General features: G+C 50.9%; 1 protein-coding gene across 2 annotated transcripts in view; it reads left to right on the top strand.

Moving 5' to 3' along the window:
• PTPN6 (protein tyrosine phosphatase non-receptor type 6) overlaps window positions 1-23,267 on the top strand; it is a 180,112-nt gene that overhangs the window by 97,346 nt on the left and 59,499 nt on the right. For both annotated transcript variants that reach the window (XM_063962488.1, XM_063962487.1), the window contains exon 4: window positions 5,428-5,608. In XM_063962488.1, the coding sequence (XP_063818558.1) occupies window positions 5,428-5,608 (181 nt within the window). The remainder of the gene's footprint in view (window positions 1-5,427; window positions 5,609-23,267) is intronic.

Genomic DNA, 23,267 nt, shown 5'->3' on the forward strand with positions numbered 1-23,267 from the left:
ATGGATTAGACTCGTGTCAGATATGGGCAGCGGCGGCTCCTACCTTTGAAGTGGAGGGGGGCCATGTCCCTGGAGATGAGGAAGGCCGCTGCTGCTGCCGCCAGCCGGGTCCCGAGACCGCACATGCACAGTCAAGCGGTGGTTTGACTGCGCATGTGCAAACCCCAGTTTTCTGTGGACTGTATCGGCTGCGAGGCATCAGGTCAGTAATTACTATTGGGTGGCGGGAGTCCTATTAACTTTGTTTTTGAAAACTTGAGTTTGAGGTGGCGAGATGACTTCCAAGATGAAGGCCGGGATGTAATGAAGTCCGTGTTCGCCGGCTGTGTAGGATGCCGGACAAACTCTGACTTTTTCTTTAAACGGGCATTCATGCATAAGGCATGGTTTAGCCTTGAACATTTGAACATGATTGCCCCTTTAAAAAACAGTTCCGCTTTTCAGGCTCTGTCCGGCTGTCACACCGGCGGGCCGCTGTGTCCCGTGAGGGGGAAGGGTTGAAAGGGGATATCAAAACACTGCAGAAGGAGGCTGCGGGGAATGGGGGGGGAGTTTAAACAGCCACGCCTCCTTTTCATGCACTCACCGAAACCACTGGCACAGTGTTCTTGCTCCAAGATGCTGGAAGATACAGCAATAGAGTGATTAGTTAAGTATAATGAGAGCCAGGATAGGAATGCACGCTGACAATCTAGGGATTGTAGCGTTTTGAGACAGTGGTGAGCAGTGTCATATGCCACAAAGGCATATAGGAGTATTAGAAATGGGTCATGGCCACTAGACTTAGCAGTGACCAAATCATTCACCACCTTAGTCAGTGCTGTCTGTACGGAATGTTGCACCAAAGTGGGTCCAATAAGTTAAGCCTCCAAATAGTGCCCTAGTTTATTTTCGGAGCCATAGCAGTGCCTTAGTTAATGTTATGACCCATAGCAGTGCCCTAATTTACATTATGACATACAGTGTCCCCAGATCATACTGTATTATGTCACATTAGTGCCTTCACTTCATATTGTGCCACATTACAGTGCCCCAATTCATATTATGTAACATTATAGCGCCCTCCAGTTGACTTTATTCCACATTACATGGGGCAGGTCCAGGGGCATATCTAGATATATTGTAGGTCCCAAGACAAACGTTTGTAATGTCCCCTATGTACAGTACCACACAATGGTGAAAAATGTATATAACACATGTAACTGTGACAGAGAAGGTGGCCCCTTCTCAGCTCTGGGCCCCATAGCAGCTGCACTTCCTGAACCTATGGTAGCTACACCCTGTATATAACACATGTAACTGTGACAGGGAAGGTGGCCCCCTCTCAGCTCTGGGCCCCATAGCAGCTACACTCCCTGCACCTATGGTAGCTACACCCTGTATATAACACATGTAACTGTGACAGGGAAGGTGGCCCCTCTCAGCTCTGGGCCCCATAACAGCTGCACTCCCTGCACCTATGGTAGCTACACCCTGTATATAACACATGTAACTGTGACAGGGAAGGTGGCCCTTCTCAGCTCTGGGCCCCATAGCAGCTGCACTGCCTGCACCTATGGTAGCTACACCCTTGTATATAACACATGTAACTGTGACAGGGAAGGTGGCCCCCTCTCAGCTCTGGGCCCCATAGCAGCTGCACTCCCTGCACCTATGGTAGCTACACCCTTGTATATAACACATGTAACTGTGACAGGGAAGGTGGCCCCTCTCAGCTCTGGGCCCCATAGCAGCTGCACTCCCTGCACCTATGGTAACTACACCCTGTATATAACACATGTAACTGTGACAGGGAAGGTGGCACCTCTCAGCTCTGGCCCCATAGCAGCTGCACTCCCTGCACCTATGGTAGCTACACCCTGTATATAACACATGTAACTGTGACAGGGAAGGTGGCCCCTCTCAGCTCTGGGCCCCATAGCAGCTGCACTCCCTGCACCTATGGTAACTACGCCCTTGTATATAACACATGTAACTGTGACAGGGAAGGTGGCCCCTCTCAGCTCTGGGCCCCGTAGCAGCTGCACTCCCTGCACCTATGGCATACCTCCCAACATGACCCTCTCCAGGAGGGACACAATGCTCTGCTCCTGGACTTCCCTCTTAATTTATGATTGCCATCACCTGTGCTGAAACACCTTTCTTAGCCAAAAACCTGTTCAAAACAGGTGCCAGAAATCATAAATTAAGAGAAAAGTCCAGAAGCAGAGCACTGTGTCCCTCCTGGAGAGGGTCATGTTGGGAGGTATGCCTATGGTAGCTAAACCCTTGTATATAACACAGGTAACTGTGACAGGGAAGGTGGCCCCTCTCAGCTCTGGGCCCCATAGCAGCTGCACTCCCTGCACCTATGGTAGCTACGCCCTTGTATATAACACATGTAACTGCATAGTTGCCTACCCTCCCGCATTCTGCAGGAGACTCCTTGAAATAGAAGCAATCTCCCTGACTCCCTGAATTGTCCAGAAATCTCCCTCATTGCACTTTATCCCCATTATGCAGTTGTTACATTCTTGGAAATCAGAGATACATACATTCAAATCGGCTCATCAGTGCCATTTTCCTGCCTTTGTTATAAGGCATAGTGATCCCTATAGCAACATGCATATTAAATAAGCTTTCTCGTAGCCACTTTGCAGTATATGGAACCTCTTGTAAAACACAATACGTGAACAAATCCTGAAATATATCCGTGTCTTTTTTTCAACAAGAAATCTTACTAACGTTGGGGCTCATTTATATTTGGATGTAAGTCATTTTCATGACACCTTTCAGATGTAGTATACGTCAGCGCTTATACAAGGTGTTACTTTCACAATCTCCCTGAAATGCTTATTCAAAAGTAGGCAAGTATGTGTAACTGTGACAGGGAAGGTGGCCCCTCTCAGCTCTGGCCCCATAGCAGCTGCACTCCCTGCACCTATGGTAGCTACACCCAGGGCTGGACTGACCATCTGGCACTTCTGGCAGATGCCAGAAGGGCCGATGGCCACGTGGGCCGGTCCAGCGGTCACTGAGACGCGCTGCCACTCAGTCCGGCGGCAGCGCGTCTCAGCTGTCAGGCTTGGAGAGCTGTGAGGGACGGGGGTCAGAACGCCGGGCGCCCGCCAGCACGGCTGTGTCTGGCGTGGCGCGTATAGCGGACTTCAAAGCAGCCGCCGGTTCGTGAGCCAATCAGAGCTCGCGGACCGGCAGCCAATCAGAAGCCGCCGGTCCGCGAGCTCTGATTGGCTCACGAACCGGCGGCTGGTTTGAACGCTATACGCTGCCGCGCCAGACACAGCCGTGCTGGCGGGCGCCCGGCGTTCTCACCCCCGTCCCTCACAGCCCGGAGGAGGAGGAGCAGCAGCAGTGCAGCAGCGGTAAGCAGCTGCAGCACTGGCTGCTGTGGGGGCAATTGTATACCTGGCACTGTGGGGGCAATTGGCTGGCACTGTGGGGCAATTGTATACCTGGCACTGTGGGGGCAATTGGCTGGCACTGTGGGGCATTTGTATACCTGGCACTGTGGGGGGCATTTGTGGATCTGGCACTGTGGGGGCATTTGTGTACCTGGCACTGTGGGGGCAATTGTTTACCTGGCACTGTGGGGGCAATTGGTTACCTGGCACTGTGGGGGCATTTGTATACCTGGCACTGTGGCGTCATCTGTATACCTGGCACTGTGGGGGCATCTGTATACCTGGCACTGTGGGGGCATTTGTATACCTGGCACTGTGGGGGCATTTGTGGATCTGGCACTGTGGGGGCATTTGTATACATGGCACTGTGGGGGCATTTGTATACCTGGCACTGTGGGGTGCATTTGTGGATCTGGCACTGTGGGGGCATTTGTGTACCTGGCACTGTGGGGGCAATTGTTTACCTGGCACTGTGGGGGCAATTGTTTACCTGGCACTGTGGGTGCAATTGTCTACCTGGCACTGTGGGGGCATCTGTATACCTGGCACTGTGGGGGCATTTGTATACCTGGCACTGTGGGGGCATTTGTATACCTGGCACTGCACTATCGGGGGCATATAATGTAAATTTCGACTCATACCGGGTGCTGTAATGTGAATTTTGTCTCATACTGTGTGGTATAATGTGAAAGGGGCAGCAGTACTAGATAGTATAAGGGGTCCTACTATTGTGGTGCATAATGCGTATAAGGGGTGTATGGTGTGGTAAATTACACTGAAGACCACACCCCCTTTTGAGTGACCACGCCCCCTTTGAGTGGCCACGCCCCCTTTTCCGGAGCGCGCTCGCGCCTTCGGCGCGCGCTTCATTACAAGCCTCACATTTCCATACCCCCACTTAAAAATTTCCACTTCAACCACTGGTTGTGTATATTTTAATAGAGAATGATGTACGCCTGTATGTTGTTAGAATATTAATTATATTTGTAAGAACATAGACTAATAAGTGGGAGGAGTCAGGAATAGTAAGGGGAGGAGTCACAGAGGTGGGCCTGTGTGCTTAAAAAATGCCAGGGCCTATTTTTAGTCCCAGTCCGGCCCTGGCTACACCCTGTATATAACACATGTAACTGTGACAGGGAAGGTGGGCCCTCTCAGCTCTAGGCCCCATAGCAGCTACACTCCCTGCCCCTATGGTAGCTACACCCTGTATATAACACATGTAACTGTGACAGGGAAGGTGGCCCCTCTCAGCTCTGGGCCCCATAGCAGCTGCACTGCCTGCACCTATGGTAGCTACACCCTGTATATAACACATGTAACTGTGACAGGGAAGGTGGGCCCCTCTCAGCTCTGGGCCCTATAGCAGCTGCATTCCCTGCACCTATGGTAGCTACACCCTGTATATAACACATGTGACTGTGACAGGGAAGGTGGTCCCTCTCAGCTCTGGGCCCCATAGAAACTGCACTCCCTGCACCTATGGTAGCTATGCCCTTGTATATAACACATGTAACTGTGACAGGGAAGGTGGCCCCTCTCAGCTCTGGGCCCCATAGAAACTGCATTCCCTGCACCTATGGTAGCTATGCCCTTGTATATAATACATGTAAATGTGACGGGGTAGGTGGCCCCCTTCACCTCTGGGCCCCATAGCAGCTGCACTGCCTGCACCTATGGGAAGATGAGAAGACAGTAGATACGTCATCTTCATTTGTGTGATCAGAGGATGAGAAAATGCCAGAGGGTTTAGGGGAGGAATACTGGGTGCTGCTCCTTGTGTGAAATAACTACTCTAGTAGTATATGGACTAAGGCTTCTGTCTGATAACATGACCTCAGTGGTAATGCTAACCACTATGTCACCGTGCTATCACACTGTCGCACATCGATAAGGCACGGCATGAGACACATGAGGTATAGCAGGGAGACGGCCTCCACAGCAGAGGCCTGGTAGTAGGAAAATGAATGGGCCACTAATCTATATCCATGCTGATATATATGTATATTATTATCTCTCTCTACAGATGGTACCACGGATATCTCTCCGGCGCAGACTCAGAGAAGTTGCTGCAGCAGAATGGGGAGCCGTGGACGTTCCTGGTCAGGGAAAGTCGCAGTAAACCGGGAGACTTTGTCATCTCCGTTCTAACCGATGATCTGAAAGGGGGGAAACTGCGCGTCACCCACCTCAAGATCATCTGCGAGGTACGTCTCAGGGTCCCCATTACATCGGCCGGTGACAGCAGCCCATGGCAACCAATCAGCTGCTCCGTACAACTGTATAGTATGCAAAGTATAAATGTTACTTCAATGCTGACTGGTTGCCATGGGCAACTTCTCCACTGGCTCACTTCTCCACACTTTTCACTGCTTCATGAATAGACCCCTTTAGCGCTGTTTACTTTATCTCCATTCAAGGCTTAGTAAATAGACCTCGTGTCTGCTGAGAGATGTTGTTTGCACCAATAACAAAAATAATGGGCAAATCACTAATAAGGAAAGTGTATACACTGCAAAGATAAATACAACAGATATTGCTTCTTAAGGAAGTGTCGCTGGCGTAACGGTGAAAGCGGTTGTGTCCATAGCCATCCACCGCTCACATAGGCGGCCATACTCAGACAGAGACACTACATCTGCCATAGGGCCTATGGTGCGACTTATGGTGCAACCGATGGTGCATATGGAGATACACCAAGCTGCATTTCAGCGCCTACAGTGCGGACAGTGGGCGTCTCAGTAAACCAGGGAGGGGCTTTGTAGCGGCGTTAGTATAAAGTCACAGACGTGACTGCAACAAAAGGCTCAAGGATGGCAGCGCTTGCGTTCTATCAGAATCAGCCCCTAGATGTGAGCCTGTACAGAGATGAGATGGCTCAATAATTATTCAGTCTTTGTACACACACGTGGATATAATTGTCTTCAAGTGCTCAGTAATCCACGTGATAATATTTTTTAATTAGAAAGCAATTAGTTTATCGGCCTTTTAGATAGATTTTCCCAAATTACACTCCCCCAAAAATACAGATTCCAGCAGTTGGTCACACGTGGCACAGTCCTGCCTCTCAGCGCTAACATCGAACAACAGGCTGGTTGCTCACTCTACCCGTACGCATCATCACTCTGCCCGTACGCATCATCACTCTGCCCGTACGCATCATCACTCTGCCCGTACGCATCATCATTCTACCCCTACGCATCATCACTCTGCACGTACGCATCATCACTCTGCCCGTACGTATCATCACTCTGCCCATACGTATCATCACTCTGCCCGTACGCATCATCACTCTGCCCGTACGCATCATCACTCTGCCCGTACGTATCATCACTCTGCCCGTACGCATCATCACTCTGCCCATACGTATCATCACTCTGCCCGTACGCATCATCACTCTGCCCGTACGCATCATCACTCTGCCCGTACGCATCATCACTCTGCCCGTACGCATCATCATTCTACCCCTACGCATCATCACTCTGCCCGTACGCATCATCACTCTGCCCGTACGTATCATCACTCTGCCCGTACGCATCATCACTCTGCACGTACGCATCATCACTCTGCCCGTACGCATCATCACTCTGCACGTACGCATCATCACTCTGCCCGTACGCATCATCACTCTGCACGTACGCATCATCACTCTGCACGTACGCATCATCACTCTGCCCGTACGCATCATCACTCTGCCCGTACACATCATCACTCTGCACGTACACATCATCATTCTGCCCATACGCATCATCACTCTGCACGTACACATCATCATTCTGCACGTACACATCATCACTCTGCCCGTACACATCATCACTCTGCCCGTACACATCATCACTCTGCACGTACACATCATCACTCTGCACGTACACATCATCACTCTGCCCGTACACATCAATCACTCTGCCCGTACGCATCATCACTCTGCACGTACACATCATCACTCTGCACGTACACATCAATCACTCTGCCCATACGCATCATCACTCTGCCCGTACGCATCATCACTCTGCACGTACACATCATCACTCTGCACGTACACATCAATCACTCTGCCCGTACGCATCATCACTCTGCCCGTACGTATCATCACTCTGCCCGTACACATCATCACTCTGCCCGTACGTATCATCACTCTGCCCGTACACATCATCACTTTGCCCGTACACATCATCACTCTGCACGTACACATCATCACTCTGCCCGTACGCATCATCACTCTGCCCGTACGCATCATCATTCTGCCCATACGCATCATCACTCTGCACGTACACATCATCACTCTGCCCGTACACATCATCACTCTGCCCGTACACATCATCATTCTGCCCGTACGCATCATCACTCTGCCCGTACACATCATCACTCTGCACGTACACATCATCACTCTGCACGTACGCATCATCACTCTGCCCGTACGCATCATCTCTCTGCACGTACGCATCATCAGTCTGCCCGTACGCATCATCACTCTTCCTATACGCATCATCTCTCTGCACGTACACATCTCTCTGGCCATACGCATCATCACTCTGCCCGTACGCATCATCACTCTGCCCGTACACATCATCACTCTGCCCGTACACATCATCACTCTGCCCGTACGCATCATCACTCTGCCCGTACGCATCATCACTCTGCCCGTACGCATCATCACTCTGCACATACACATCTCTCTGCCCGTACACATCATCACTCTGCCCGTACGCATCATCACTCTGCCCGTACGCATCATCACTCTGCACGTACACATCATCACTCTGCCCGTACACATCATCACTCTGCCCGTACACATCATCACTCTGCCCGTACACATCATCACTCTGCCCGTACACATCATCACTCTGCCCGTACACATCACTCTGCCCGTACACATCATCACTCTGCACGTACACATCATCACTCTGCACGTACACATCATCTCTCTGCCCGTACGCATCATCACTCTGCACGTACGCATCATCACTCTGCACGTACGCATCATCACTCTACACGTACGCATCATCACTCTGCCCGTACGCATCATCATTCTGCACGTACGCATCATCACTCTGCACATACACATCTCTCTGCCCGTACACATCATCACTCTTCCCGTACGCATCATCACTCTGCCCGTACGCATCATCACTCTGCCCGTACGCATCATCACTCTGCCCGTACGCATCATCACTCTGCCCGTACGCATCATCACTCTGCATGTACTCATCATCACTCTGCCCGTACGCATCATCACTCTGCCCGTACGCATCATCACTCTGCATGTACTCATCATCACTCTGCCCGTACGCATCATCACTCTGCCCGTACACATCATCACTCTGCACGTACACATCATCACTCTGCCCGTACACATCATCACTCTGCCCGTACGCATCATCACTCTGCCCGTACGCATCATCACTCCCCGTACACATCATCACTCTGCCCGTACACATCATCATTCTGCCCGTACGCATCATCACTCTGCCCGTACACATCATCACTCTGCACGTACGCATCATCACTCTGCACGTACGCATCATCACTCTGCCCGTACGCATCATCACTCTGCCCGTACGCATCATCATTCTGCCCGTACGCATCATCATTCTGCACGTACGCATCATCACTCTTCCTATACGCATCATCTCTCTGCACGTACACATCTCTCTGGCCATACGCATCATCACTCTGCCCGTACGCATCATCACTCTGCCCGTACACATCATCACTCTGCCCGTACACATCATCACTCTGCCCGTACGCATCATCACTCTGCCCGTACGCATCATCATTCTGCCCGTACGCATCATCATTCTGCCCGTATGCATCATCATTCTGCCCGTACGCATCATCATTCTGCCCGTATGCATCATCATTCTGCACGTACGCATCATCACTCTGCCCGTACGCATCATCACTCTGCACGTACACATCATCACTCTGCCCATACGTATCATCACTCTGCCCGTACACATCATCACTCTGCCCGTACACATCATCACTCTGCACGTACGTATCATCACTCTGCACGTACACATCATCACTCTTCCCGTACACATCATCACTCTGCCCGTACGCATCATCACTCTGCCCGTACGCATCATCACTCTGCCCGTACGCATCATCACTCTGCCCGTACGCATCATCACTCTGCCCGTACACATCATCACTCTGCCCGTACACATCATCACTCTGCCCGTACACATCATCATTCTGCCCGTACGCATCATCACTCTGCACGTACACATCATCACTCTGCACGTACGCATCATCACTCTGCCCGTACGCATCATCAGTCTGCCCGTACGCATCATCACTCTTCCTATACGCATCATCTCTCTGCACGTACACATCTCTCTGGCCATACGCATCATCACTCTGCCCGTACACATCATCACTCTGCACGTACACATCATCACTCTGCACGTACACATCATCACTCTGCCCGTACACATCATCATTCTGCCCGTACGCATCATCACTCTGCCCGTACACATCATCACTCTGCACGTACACATCATCACTCTGCACGTACGCATCATCACTCTGCCCGTGCGCATCATCTCTCTGCACGTACGCATCATCAGTCTGCCCGTACGCATCATCACTCTTCCTATACGCATCATCTCTCTGCACGTACACATCTCTCTGGCCATACGCATCATCACTCTGCCCGTACGCATCATCACTCTGCCCGTACACATCATCACTCTGCCCGTACACATCATCACTCTGCCCGTACGCATCATCACTCTGCCCGTACGCATCATCACTCTGCCCGTACGCATCATCATTCTGCCCGTATGCATCATCATTCTGCACGTACGCATCATCACTCTGCACATACACATCATCACTCTGCCCGTACGCATCATCACTCTGCCCATACGCATCATCACTCTGCACGTACACATCATCACTCTGCCCATACGTATCATCACTCTGCCCGTACACATCATCACTCTGCCCGTACACATCATCACTCTGCACGTACGTATCATCACTCTGCACGTACACATCATCACTCTTCCCGTACACATCATCACTCTGCCCGTACGCATCATCACTCTGCCCGTACGCATCATCACTCTGCCCGTACGCATCATCACTCTGCCCGTACGCATCATCACTCTGCCCGTACACATCATCACTCTGCCCGTACACATCATCATTCTGCCCGTACACATCATCATTCTGCCCGTACGCATCATCACTCTGCACGTACACATCATCACTCTGCACGTACGCATCATCACTCTGCCCGTACGCATCATCAGTCTGCCCGTACGCATCATCACTCTTCCTATACGCATCATCTCTCTGCACGTACACATCTCTCTGGCCATACGCATCATCACTCTGCCCGTACGCATCATCACTCTGCCCGTACACATCATCACTCTGCCCGTACACATCATCACTCTGCCCGTACGCATCATCACTCTGCCCGTACGCATCATCACTCTGCCCGTACGCATCATCACTCTGCCCGTACGCATCATCACTCTGCCCGTACGCATCATCATTCTGCACGTACGCATCATCACTCTGCACATACACATCTCTCTGCCCGTACACATCATCACTCTGCCCGTACGCATCATCACTCTGCCCGTACGCATCATCACTCTGCACGTACACATCATCACTCTGCCCGTACACATCATCACTCTGCCCGTACACATCATCACTCTGCCCGTACACATCACTCTGCCCGTACACATCATCACTCTGCACGTACACATCATCACTCTGCACGTACACATCATCTCTCTGCCCGTACGCATCATCACTCTGCACGTACGCATCATCACTCTGCACGTACGCATCATCACTCTACACGTACGCATCATCACTCTGCCCGTACGCATCATCATTCTGCACGTACGCATCATCACTCTGCACATACACATCTCTCTGCCCGTACACATCATCACTCTTCCCGTACGCATCATCACTCTGCCCGTACGCATCATCTCTCTGCCCGTACGCATCATCACTCTGCCCGTACGCATCATCACTCTGCCCGTACGCATCATCACTCTGCATGTACTCATCATCACTCTGCCCGTACGCATCATCACTCTGCCCGTACGCATCATCACTCTGCCCGTACGCATCATCATTCTGCCCATACGCATCATCACTCTGCACGTACACATCATCACTCTGCACGTACACATCATCACTCTGCCCGTACACATCATCATTCTGCCCGTACGCATCATCACTCTGCCCGTACACATCATCACTCTGCACGTACACATCATCACTCTGCACGTACGCATCATCACTCTGCCCGTGCGCATCATCTCTCTGCACGTACGCATCATCAGTCTGCCCGTACGCATCATCACTCTTCCTATACGCATCATCTCTCTGCACGTACACATCTCTCTGGCCATACGCATCATCACTCTGCCCGTACGCATCATCACTCTGCCCGTACACATCATCACTCTGCCCGTACACATCATCACTCTGCCCGTACGCATCATCACTCTGCCCGTACGCATCATCACTCTGCCCGTACGCATCATCATTCTGCCCGTATGCATCATCATTCTGCACGTACGCATCATCACTCTGCACATACACATCATCACTCTGCCCGTACGCATCATCACTCTGCCCATACGCATCATCACTCTGCACGTACACATCATCACTCTGCCCGTACACATCATCATTCTGCCCGTATGCATCATCATTCTGCCCGTACGCATCATCACTCTGCCCGTACACATCATCACTCTGCCCGTACGCATCATCACTCTGCCCGTACGCATCATCACTCTGCCCATACGCATCATCACTCTGCCCATACGCATCATCACTCTGCACGTACACATCATCACTCTGCCCGTACACATCACTCTGCCCGTACACATCATCACTCTGCACGTACGCATCATCACTCTTCCTATACGCATCATCTCTCTGCACGTAACGCATCATCACTCTGCCCGTACACATCATCACTCTGCCCGTACACATCATCACTCTGCCCGTACACATCATCACTCTGCCCGTACGCATCATCAGTCTGCCCGTACGCATCATCACTCTTCCTATACGCATCATCTCTCTGCACGTAACGCATCATCACTCTGCCTATACGCATCATCACTCTGCACGTACGCATCATCACTCTGCACGTACGCATCATCAGTCTGCCCGTACGCATCATCAGTCTGCCCGTACGCATCATCAGTCTGCCCGTACGCATCATCAGTCTGCCCGTACGCATCATCACTCTGCACGTACGCATCATCACTCTGCATGTACGCATCATCAGTCTGCCCGTACGCATCATCACTCTTCCTATACGCATCATCTCTCTGCACGTAACGCATCATCACTCTGCCCGTACACATCATCACTCTGCCCGTACACATCATCACTCTGCCCGTACGCATCATCACTCTGCCCGTACGCATCATCACTCTGCCCGTACACATCATCACTCTACCCGTACACATCATCACTCTGCCCGTACGCATCATCACTCTGCCCGTACGCATCATCACTCTGCACGTACACATCATCACTCTGCCCGTACACATCATCACTCTGCCCGTACACATCATCACTCTGCCCGTACACATCATCACTCTGCCCGTACACATCATCACTCTGCCCGTACACATCACTCTGCCCGTACACATCATCACTCTGCACGTACACATCATCACTCTGCACGTACACATCATCTCTCTGCCCGTACGCATCATCACTCTGCACGTACGCATCATCACTCTGCACGTACGCATCATCACTCTACACGTACGCATCATCACTCTGCCCGTACGCATCATCATTCTGCACGTACGCATCATCACTCTGCACATACACATCTCTCTGCCCGTACACATCATCACTCTTCCCGTACGCATCATCACTCTGCCCGTACGCATCATCACTCTGCCCGTACGCATCATCACTCTGCCCGTACGCATCATCACTCTGCCCGTACGCATCATCACTCTGCATGTACTCATCATCACTCTGCCCGTACGCATCATCACTCTGCCCGTACGCATCATCACTCTGCCCGTACGCATCATCACTCTGCCCGTACGCATCATCACTCTGCCCGTACGCATCATCACTCTGCATGTACTCATCATCACTCTGCCCGTACGCATCATCACTCTGCCCGTACACATCATCACTCTGCACGTACACATCATCACTCTGCCCGTACACATCATCACTCTGCCCGTACGCATCATCACTCTGCCCGTACGCATCATCACTCCCCGTACACATCATCACTCTGCCCGTACACATCATCATTCTGCCCGTACGCATCATCACTCTGCCCGTACACATCATCACTCTGCACGTACGCATCATCACTCTGCACGTACGCATCATCACTCTGCCCGTACGCATCATCACTCTGCCCGTACGCATCATCATTCTGCCCGTACGCATCATCATTCTGCACGTACGCATCATCACTCTTCCTATACGCATCATCTCTCTGCACGTACACATCTCTCTGGCCATACGCATCATCACTCTGCCCGTACGCATCATCACTCTGCCCGTACACATCATCACTCTGCCCGTACACATCATCACTCTGCCCGTACGCATCATCACTCTGCCCGTACGCATCATCATTCTGCCCGTACGCATCATCATTCTGCCCGTATGCATCATCATTCTGCCCGTACGCATCATCATTCTGCCCGTATGCATCATCATTCTGCACGTACGCATCATCACTCTGCCCGTACGCATCATCACTCTGCACGTACACATCATCACTCTGCCCCTACGTATCATCACTCTGCCCGTACACATCATCACTCTGCCCGTACACATCATCACTCTGCACGTACGTATCATCACTCTGCACGTACACATCATCACTCTTCCCGTACACATCATCACTCTGCCCGTACGCATCATCACTCTGCCCGTACGCATCATCACTCTGCCCGTACGCATCATCACTCTGCCCGTACGCATCATCACTCTGCCCGTACACATCATCACTCTGCCCGTACACATCATCACTCTGCCCGTACACATCATCATTCTGCCCGTACGCATCATCACTCTGCACGTACACATCATCACTCTGCACGTACGCATCATCACTCTGCCCGTACGCATCATCAGTCTGCCCGTACGCATCATCACTCTTCCTATACGCATCATCTCTCTGCACGTACACATCTCTCTGGCCATACGCATCATCACTCTGCCCGTACGCATCATCACTCTGCCCGTACACATCATCACTCTGCCCGTACACATCATCACTCTGCCCGTACGCATCATCACTCTGCCCGTACGCATCATCACTCTGCCCGTACGCATCATCACTCTGCCCGTACGCATCATCACTCTGCCCGTACGCATCATCATTCTGCACGTACGCATCATCACTCTGCACATACACATCTCTCTGCCCGTACACATCATCACTCTGCCCGTACGCATCATCACTCTGCCCGTACGCATCATCACTCTGCACGTACACATCATCACTCTGCCCGTACACATCATCACTCTGCCCGTACACATCATCACTCTGCCCGTACACATCACTCTGCCCGTACACATCATCACTCTGCACGTACACATCATCACTCTGCACGTACACATCATCTCTCTGCCCGTACGCATCATCACTCTGCACGTACGCATCATCACTCTGCACGTACGCATCATCACTCTACACGTACGCATCATCACTCTGCCCGTACGCATCATCATTCTGCACGTACGCATCATCACTCTGCACATACACATCTCTCTGCCCGTACACATCATCACTCTTCCCGTACGCATCATCACTCTGCCCGTACGCATCATCTCTCTGCCCGTACGCATCATCACTCTGCCCGTACGCATCATCACTCTGCCCGTACGCATCATCACTCTGCATGTACTCATCATCACTCTGCCCGTACGCATCATCACTCTGCCCGTACGCATCATCACTCTGCCCGTACGCATCATCATTCTGCCCATACGCATCATCACTCTGCACGTACACATCATCACTCTGCACGTACACATCATCACTCTGCCCGTACACATCATCATTCTGCCCGTACGCATCATCACTCTGCCCGTACACATCATCACTCTGCACGTACACATCATCACTCTGCACGTACGCATCATCACTCTGCCCGTGCGCATCATCTCTCTGCACGTACGCATCATCAGTCTGCCCGTACGCATCATCACTCTTCCTATACGCATCATCTCTCTGCACGTACACATCTCTCTGGCCATACGCATCATCACTCTGCCCGTACGCATCATCACTCTGCCCGTACACATCATCACTCTGCCCGTACACATCATCACTCTGCCCGTACGCATCATCACTCTGCCCGTACGCATCATCACTCTGCCCGTACGCATCATCATTCTGCCCGTACGCATCATCATTCTGCACGTACGCATCATCACTCTGCACATACACATCATCACTCTGCCCGTACGCATCATCACTCTGCCCATACGCATCATCACTCTGCACGTACACATCATCACTCTGCCCATACGTATCATCACTCTGCCCGTACACATCATCACTCTGCCCGTACACATCATCACTCTGCACGTACGTATCATCACTCTGCACGTACACATCATCACTCTGCCCGTACACATCATCATTCTGCCCGTACACATCATCATTCTGCCCGTACGCATCATCACTCTGCACGTACACATCATCACTCTGCACGTACGCATCATCACTCTGCCCGTACGCATCATCAGTCTGCCCGTACGCATCATCACTCTTCCTATACGCATCATCTCTCTGCACGTACACATCTCTCTGGCCATACGCATCATCACTCTGCCCGTACGCATCATCACTCTGCCCGTACACATCATCACTCTGCCCGTACACATCATCACTCTGCCCGTACGCATCATCACTCTGCCCGTACGCATCATCACTCTGCCCGTACGCATCATCACTCTGCCCGTACGCATCATCACTCTGCCCGTACGCATCATCACTCTGCACATACACATCTCTCTGCCCGTACACATCATCACTCTGCCCGTACGCATCATCACTCTGCCCGTACGCATCATCACTCTGCACGTACACATCATCACTCTGCCCGTACACATCATCACTCTGCCCGTACACATCATCACTCTGCCCGTACACATCACTCTGCCCGTACACATCATCACTCTGCACGTACACATCATCACTCTGCACGTACACATCATCTCTCTGCCCGTACGCATCATCACTCTGCACGTACGCATCATCACTCTGCACGTACGCATCATCACTCTACACGTACGCATCATCACTCTGCCCGTACGCATCATCATTCTGCACGTACGCATCATCACTCTGCACATACACATCTCTCTGCCCGTACACATCATCACTCTTCCCGTACGCATCATCACTCTGCCCGTACGCATCATCTCTCTGCCCGTACGCATCATCACTCTGCCCGTACGCATCATCACTCTGCCCGTACGCATCATCACTCTGCATGTACTCATCATCACTCTGCCCGTACGCATCATCACTCTGCCCGTACGCATCATCACTCTGCCCGTACGCATCATCATTCTGCCCATACGCATCATCACTCTGCACGTACACATCATCACTCTGCACGTACACATCATCACTCTGCCCGTACACATCATCATTCTGCCCGTACGCATCATCACTCTGCCCGTACACATCATCACTCTGCACGTACACATCATCACTCTGCACGTACGCATCATCACTCTGCCCGTGCGCATCATCTCTCTGCACGTACGCATCATCAGTCTGCCCGTACGCATCATCACTCTTCCTATACGCATCATCTCTCTGCACGTACACATCTCTCTGGCCATACGCATCATCACTCTGCCCGTACGCATCATCACTCTGCCCGTACACATCATCACTCTGCCCGTACACATCATCACTCTGCCCGTACGCATCATCACTCTGCCCGTACGCATCATCACTCTGCCCGTACGCATCATCACTCTGCCCGTACGCATCATCATTCTGCCCGTATGCATCATCATTCTGCACGTACGCATCATCACTCTGCACATACACATCATCACTCTGCCCGTACGCATCATCACTCTGCCCATACGCATCATCACTCTGCACGTACACATCATCACTCTGCCCGTACACATCATCATTCTGCCCGTATGCATCATCATTCTGCCCGTACGCATCATCACTCTGCCCGTACACATCATCACTCTGCCCGTACGCATCATCACTCTGCCCGTACGCATCATCACTCTGCCCATACGCATCATCACTCTGCCCATACGCATCATCACTCTGCACGTACACATCATCACTCTGCCCGTACACATCACTCTGCCCGTACACATCATCACTCTGCACGTACGCATCATCACTCTTCCTATACGCATCATCTCTCTGCACGTAACGCATCATCACTCTGCCCGTACACATCATCACTCTGCCCGTACACATCATCACTCTGCCCGTACACATCATCACTCTGCCCGTACGCATCATCAGTCTGCCCGTACGCATCATCACTCTTCCTATACGCATCATCTCTCTGCACGTAACGCATCATCACTCTGCCTATACGCATCATCACTCTGCACGTACGCATCATCACTCTGCACGTACGCATCATCAGTCTGCCCGTACGCATCATCAGTCTGCCCGTACGCATCATCAGTCTGCCCGTACGCATAATCAGTCTGCCCGTACGCATCATCAGTCTGCCCGTACGCATCATCAGTCTGCCCGTACGCATCATCACTCTGCACGTACGCATCATCACTCTGCACGTACGCATCATCAGTCTGCCCGTACGCATCATCACTCTTCCTATACGCATCATCTCTCTGCACGTAACGCATCATCACTCTGCCCGTACACATCATCACTCTGCCCGTACACATCATCACTCTGCCCGTACGCATCATCACTCTGCCCGTACGCATCATCACTCTGCCCGTACACATCATCACTCTACCCGTACACATCACTCTGCACGTACACATCATCACTCTGCCCGTACACATCATCACTCTGCCCGTACGCATCATCACTCTGCACGTACGCATCATCACTCTGCACGTACGCATCATCACTCTGCCCGTACACATCATCACTCTGCCCGTACACATCATCACTCTGCCCGTACACATCATCACTCTGCCCGTACGCATCATCACTCTGCACGTACACATCATCACTCTGCCCGTACACATCATCACTTTGCCCATACGCATCATCACTCTGCCCGTACGCATCATCAGTCTGCCCGTACGCATCATCAGTCTGCCCGTACGCATCATCAGTCTGCCCGTACGCATCATCAGTCTGCCCGTACACATCATCACTCTACCCGTACGCATCAATCTGCCCGTACGCATCATCACTCTGCACGTACACATCATCACTCTACCCGTACGCATCAATCTGCCCGTACGCATCATCTCTCCGCACGTACACATCATCACTCTGCCCATACGCATCATCACTCTGCCCGTACGCATCATCATTCTGTCCATGCGCATCATCACTCTGCACGTACACATCATCACTCTGCCCATACGCATCAGTCTGCCCGTACGCATCATCACTCTGCCCGTACGCATCATCACTCTGCACGTACACATTATCACTCTTCCCGTACGCATCATCACTCTGCCCGTACGCATCATCACTCTGCACGTACGCATCATCACTCTGCACGTACGCATCATCACTCTGCACGTACGCATCATCACTCTGCCCATACGTATCATCACTCTGCCCATACGTATCATCACTCTGCCCGTACACATCATCACTCTTCCTATACGCATCATCTCTCTGCACGTAACGCATCATCACTCTGCCTATACGCATCATCACTCTGCACGTACGCATCATCACTCTGCCCGTACGCATCATCAGTCTGCCCGTACGCATCATCAGTCTGCCCGTACGCATCATCAGTCTGCCCGTACGCATCATCAGTCTGCCCGTACGCATCATCACTCTGCACGTACACATCATCACTCTGCACGTACGCATCATCAGTCTGCCCGTACACATCACTCTGCACGTACACATCATCACTCTGCCCGTACGCATCATCACTCTGCCCGTACGCATCATCACTCTGCCCGTACACATCATCACTCTGCCCGTACACATCATCACTCTGCCCGTACGCATCATCACTCTGCACGTACACATCATCACTCTGCCCGTACACATCATCACTCTGCCCGTACACATCATCACTCTGCCCGTACACATCATCACTCTGCCCATACGCATCATCACTCTGCCCGTACGCATCATCAGTCTGCCCGTACGCATCATCAGTCTGCCCGTACGCATCATCAGTCTGCCCGTACGCATCATCAGTCTGCCCGTACACATCATCACTCTACCCGTACGCATCAATCTGCCCGTACGCATCATCACTCTGCACGTACACATCATCACTCTACCCGTACGCATCATCACTCTGCCCGTACACATCATCAATCTGCCCGTACACATCATCACTCTGCACGTACGCATCATCAGTCTGCCCGTACGCATCATCACTCTTCCTATACGCATCATCACTCTGCACGTACGCATCATCACTCTGCACGTACGCATCATCAGTCTGCCCGTACGCATCATCAGTCTGCCCGTACGCATCATCAGTCTGCCCGTACGCATCATCAGTCTGCCCGTACGCATCATCAGTCTGCCCGTACGCATCATCAGTCTGCCCGTACACATCATCACTCTGCCCGTACACATCATCACTCTACCCGTACGCATCAATCTGCCCGTACGCATCATCACTCTGCACGTACACATCATCACTCTACCCGTACGCATCAATCTGCCCGTACGCATCATCACTCTGCCCGTACGCATCATCACTCTGCACGTACGCATCATCACTCTGCACGTACGCATCATCACTCTGCCCATACGCATCATCACTCTACACGTACACATCATCACTCTGCCCGTACGCATCAGTCTGCACGTACGCATCATCACTCTGCCCGTACGCATCATCACTCTGCCCGTACGCATCATCACTCTTCCTATACGCATCATCTCTCTGCACGTACGCATCATCACTCTGCCTATACGCATCAGTCTGCCCGTACGCATCATCACTCTGCCCGTACGCATCATCACTCTGCCCGTACGCATCATCACTCTGCCCATACGTATCATCACTCTGCCCGTACGCATCATCACTCTGCACGTACGTATCATCACTCTGCACGTACACATTATCACTCTGCCCGTACACATCATCACTCTGCCCGTACACATCATCACTCTGCCCGTACACATCATCACTCTGCCCGTACGCATCATCACTCTGCACATACACATCATCACTCTGCACATACACATCATCACTCTGCACGTACGCATCATCACTCTGCCCATACACATCATCACTCTGCCCGTACGCATCATCACTCTGCCCGTACACATCATCACTCTGCCCATACGCATCATCACTCTGCACGTACACATCATCACTCTGCACGTACGCATCATCACTCTGCACGTACACATCATCACTCTGCCCGTACACATCATCACTCTGCACGTACGTATCATCACTCTGCACGTACACATTATCACTCTGCCCGTACACATCATCACTCTGCACGTACACATCATCACTCTGCACGTACGCATCATCACTCTGCACGTGCGCATCATCACTCTGCACGTACGCATCATCACTCTGCCCGTACGCATCATCACTCTGCCCGTACGCATCATCACTCTGCACGTACACATCATCACTCTGCCCATACGCATCAGTCTGCCCGTACGCATCATCACTCTTCCTATACGCATCATCTCTCTGCACGTACGCATCATCACTCTGCCTATACGCATCAGTCTGCCCGTACGCATCATCACTCTGCCCGTACGCATCATCACTCTGCACGTACACATCATCACTCTGCCCGTACGCATCAATCTGCCCGTACGCATCATCACTCTTCCTATACGCATCATCTCTCCGCACGTACACATCATCACTCTGCCCATACGCATCATCACTCTGCCCATACGCATCATCACTCTGCCCGTACGCATCATCATTCTGTCCTTATGCATCATCATTCTGTCCATACGCATCATCACTCTGCACGTACGCATCATCTCTCTGCACGTACACATTATCACTCTTCCCATACGCATCATCACTCTGCCCGTATGCATCATCACTCTGCCCGTATGCATCATCATTCTGCACGTACGCATCATCACTCTGCACGTACACATCATCACTCTGCACATACACATCACTCTGCCCATACGCATCATAATTCTGCACGTATGCATCATCACTCTACACGTACACATTATCATTCTGCCCATACGCATCATCACTCTACACGTACACATCATCACTCTGCCCATACACATCAACCATGGATAAACTAGCTCCTCCAACCGGCATGCTGATGTCTGGTAACTTGTCTGAAAACTGGAAAACATTTAAGTAAAGGTTTACTATATATCTTGCTGCATGTGGAGCTGATACAGAGGCTGACAAAACGAAGGCATCCATTTTCCTCCATGTGATAGGAGAGGATGTGCTGGACATTTATAATAGTTTTCAGTTGGCTGAGGGGCAGAATATGGTGCTATCTTCTATAATGCAAAAGTTTGAAAATTACTTTGTGCCAAGGAAAAATGTGACATATGAAAGATATGTTTTTCACATGTGATCAGAAGTCTGGAGATGGATTTGATCAGTATGTTACAGAGCTGCAATCACTCAGTAAAACCTGTAAGTTTGGTGATTTAAAGGATTCACTGATTAGAGATCGTATTGTCTGTGGAATACCTGATAATGGACTCAGAGAGAGACTGCTGAGAGAGCAAGACCTAACACTAGAAAAGGTAGTGACTATGTGTAGATGTGCAGAAATAACTAGATTTCAAGCCAAAAAGTTACACAAGGAAGCTGATGTAGTGCAGAAAACAGAGCCAAGCAAACCTGTAGTGCATGTAGTGCAGAAAACAGAGCCAAGCAAACATCCATTCTCAAAAATGAAGCAGTCTAAGCCACAGTCTAATAAGGAAATGTGTAGTAGATGTGGAAATGCTCACAATCTTAAAATGTGCCCTGCTTATGGTAAAACCTGCATGAAATGTGGTAGACTTAATCACTTTGCCAAATGCTGTAAAATTAAAAGTGAAACAACCAACGTGCATGCTGTTAAACAAACAGAGGAATTCTTTGTGGATTGCATTGAACTTTGCAGTGCAGATAAGAAAGAATGGATTGTCCCTTTTACTGTGAACGGGATTGTCATTCTCTTTAAGCTTAATATTGGTGCGCAGGTGAATTTAATATAATTTCAAGAATATAAGACTTTTAGAGTAAAACCTAAAATTCATCCAGCCAAAATGAAAGTTACAGGGTACACTGGGGAGTAAATTCCTGTGAAAGGTGCATGCTTAGTGACACTGAAATATAAGGGACAACAGTTTAAAACATCTCTACTGATTGTGGATAAAAATGTGCAACCGATTCTATAATTAAGTTCCTGTGAGAAACTAAGCTTGCTAAAGAAAGTTTATATGATGACATCACAAGTAGAAGATGACTGCAAATCGATGTTTACAGAGACTTGTTTGAAGGTCTAGGTTGTTTGCCTGGAGAGCATAAAATAAATATAGACACGCAAGTTTCTTCAGTGATACACCCCTGTAGAAAAGTGCCGTTTGCGCTGAGAGAAAAAACTGAAACAAGAGTTAAATCGCATGGAAGCCTTGGGTGTGATACAGAAAGTTGATGAGCCTACTGAATGGGTAAGCTCCTTAGTAATTGTTGAAAAGAAAAACGGACAACTCAGAATATGTCTAGA

Source organism: Pseudophryne corroboree, chromosome 3 (genome assembly GCF_028390025.1).
Source record: "Pseudophryne corroboree isolate aPseCor3 chromosome 3, aPseCor3.hap2, whole genome shotgun sequence".
NCBI classification, from domain to species: domain Eukaryota; kingdom Metazoa; phylum Chordata; class Amphibia; order Anura; family Myobatrachidae; genus Pseudophryne; species Pseudophryne corroboree.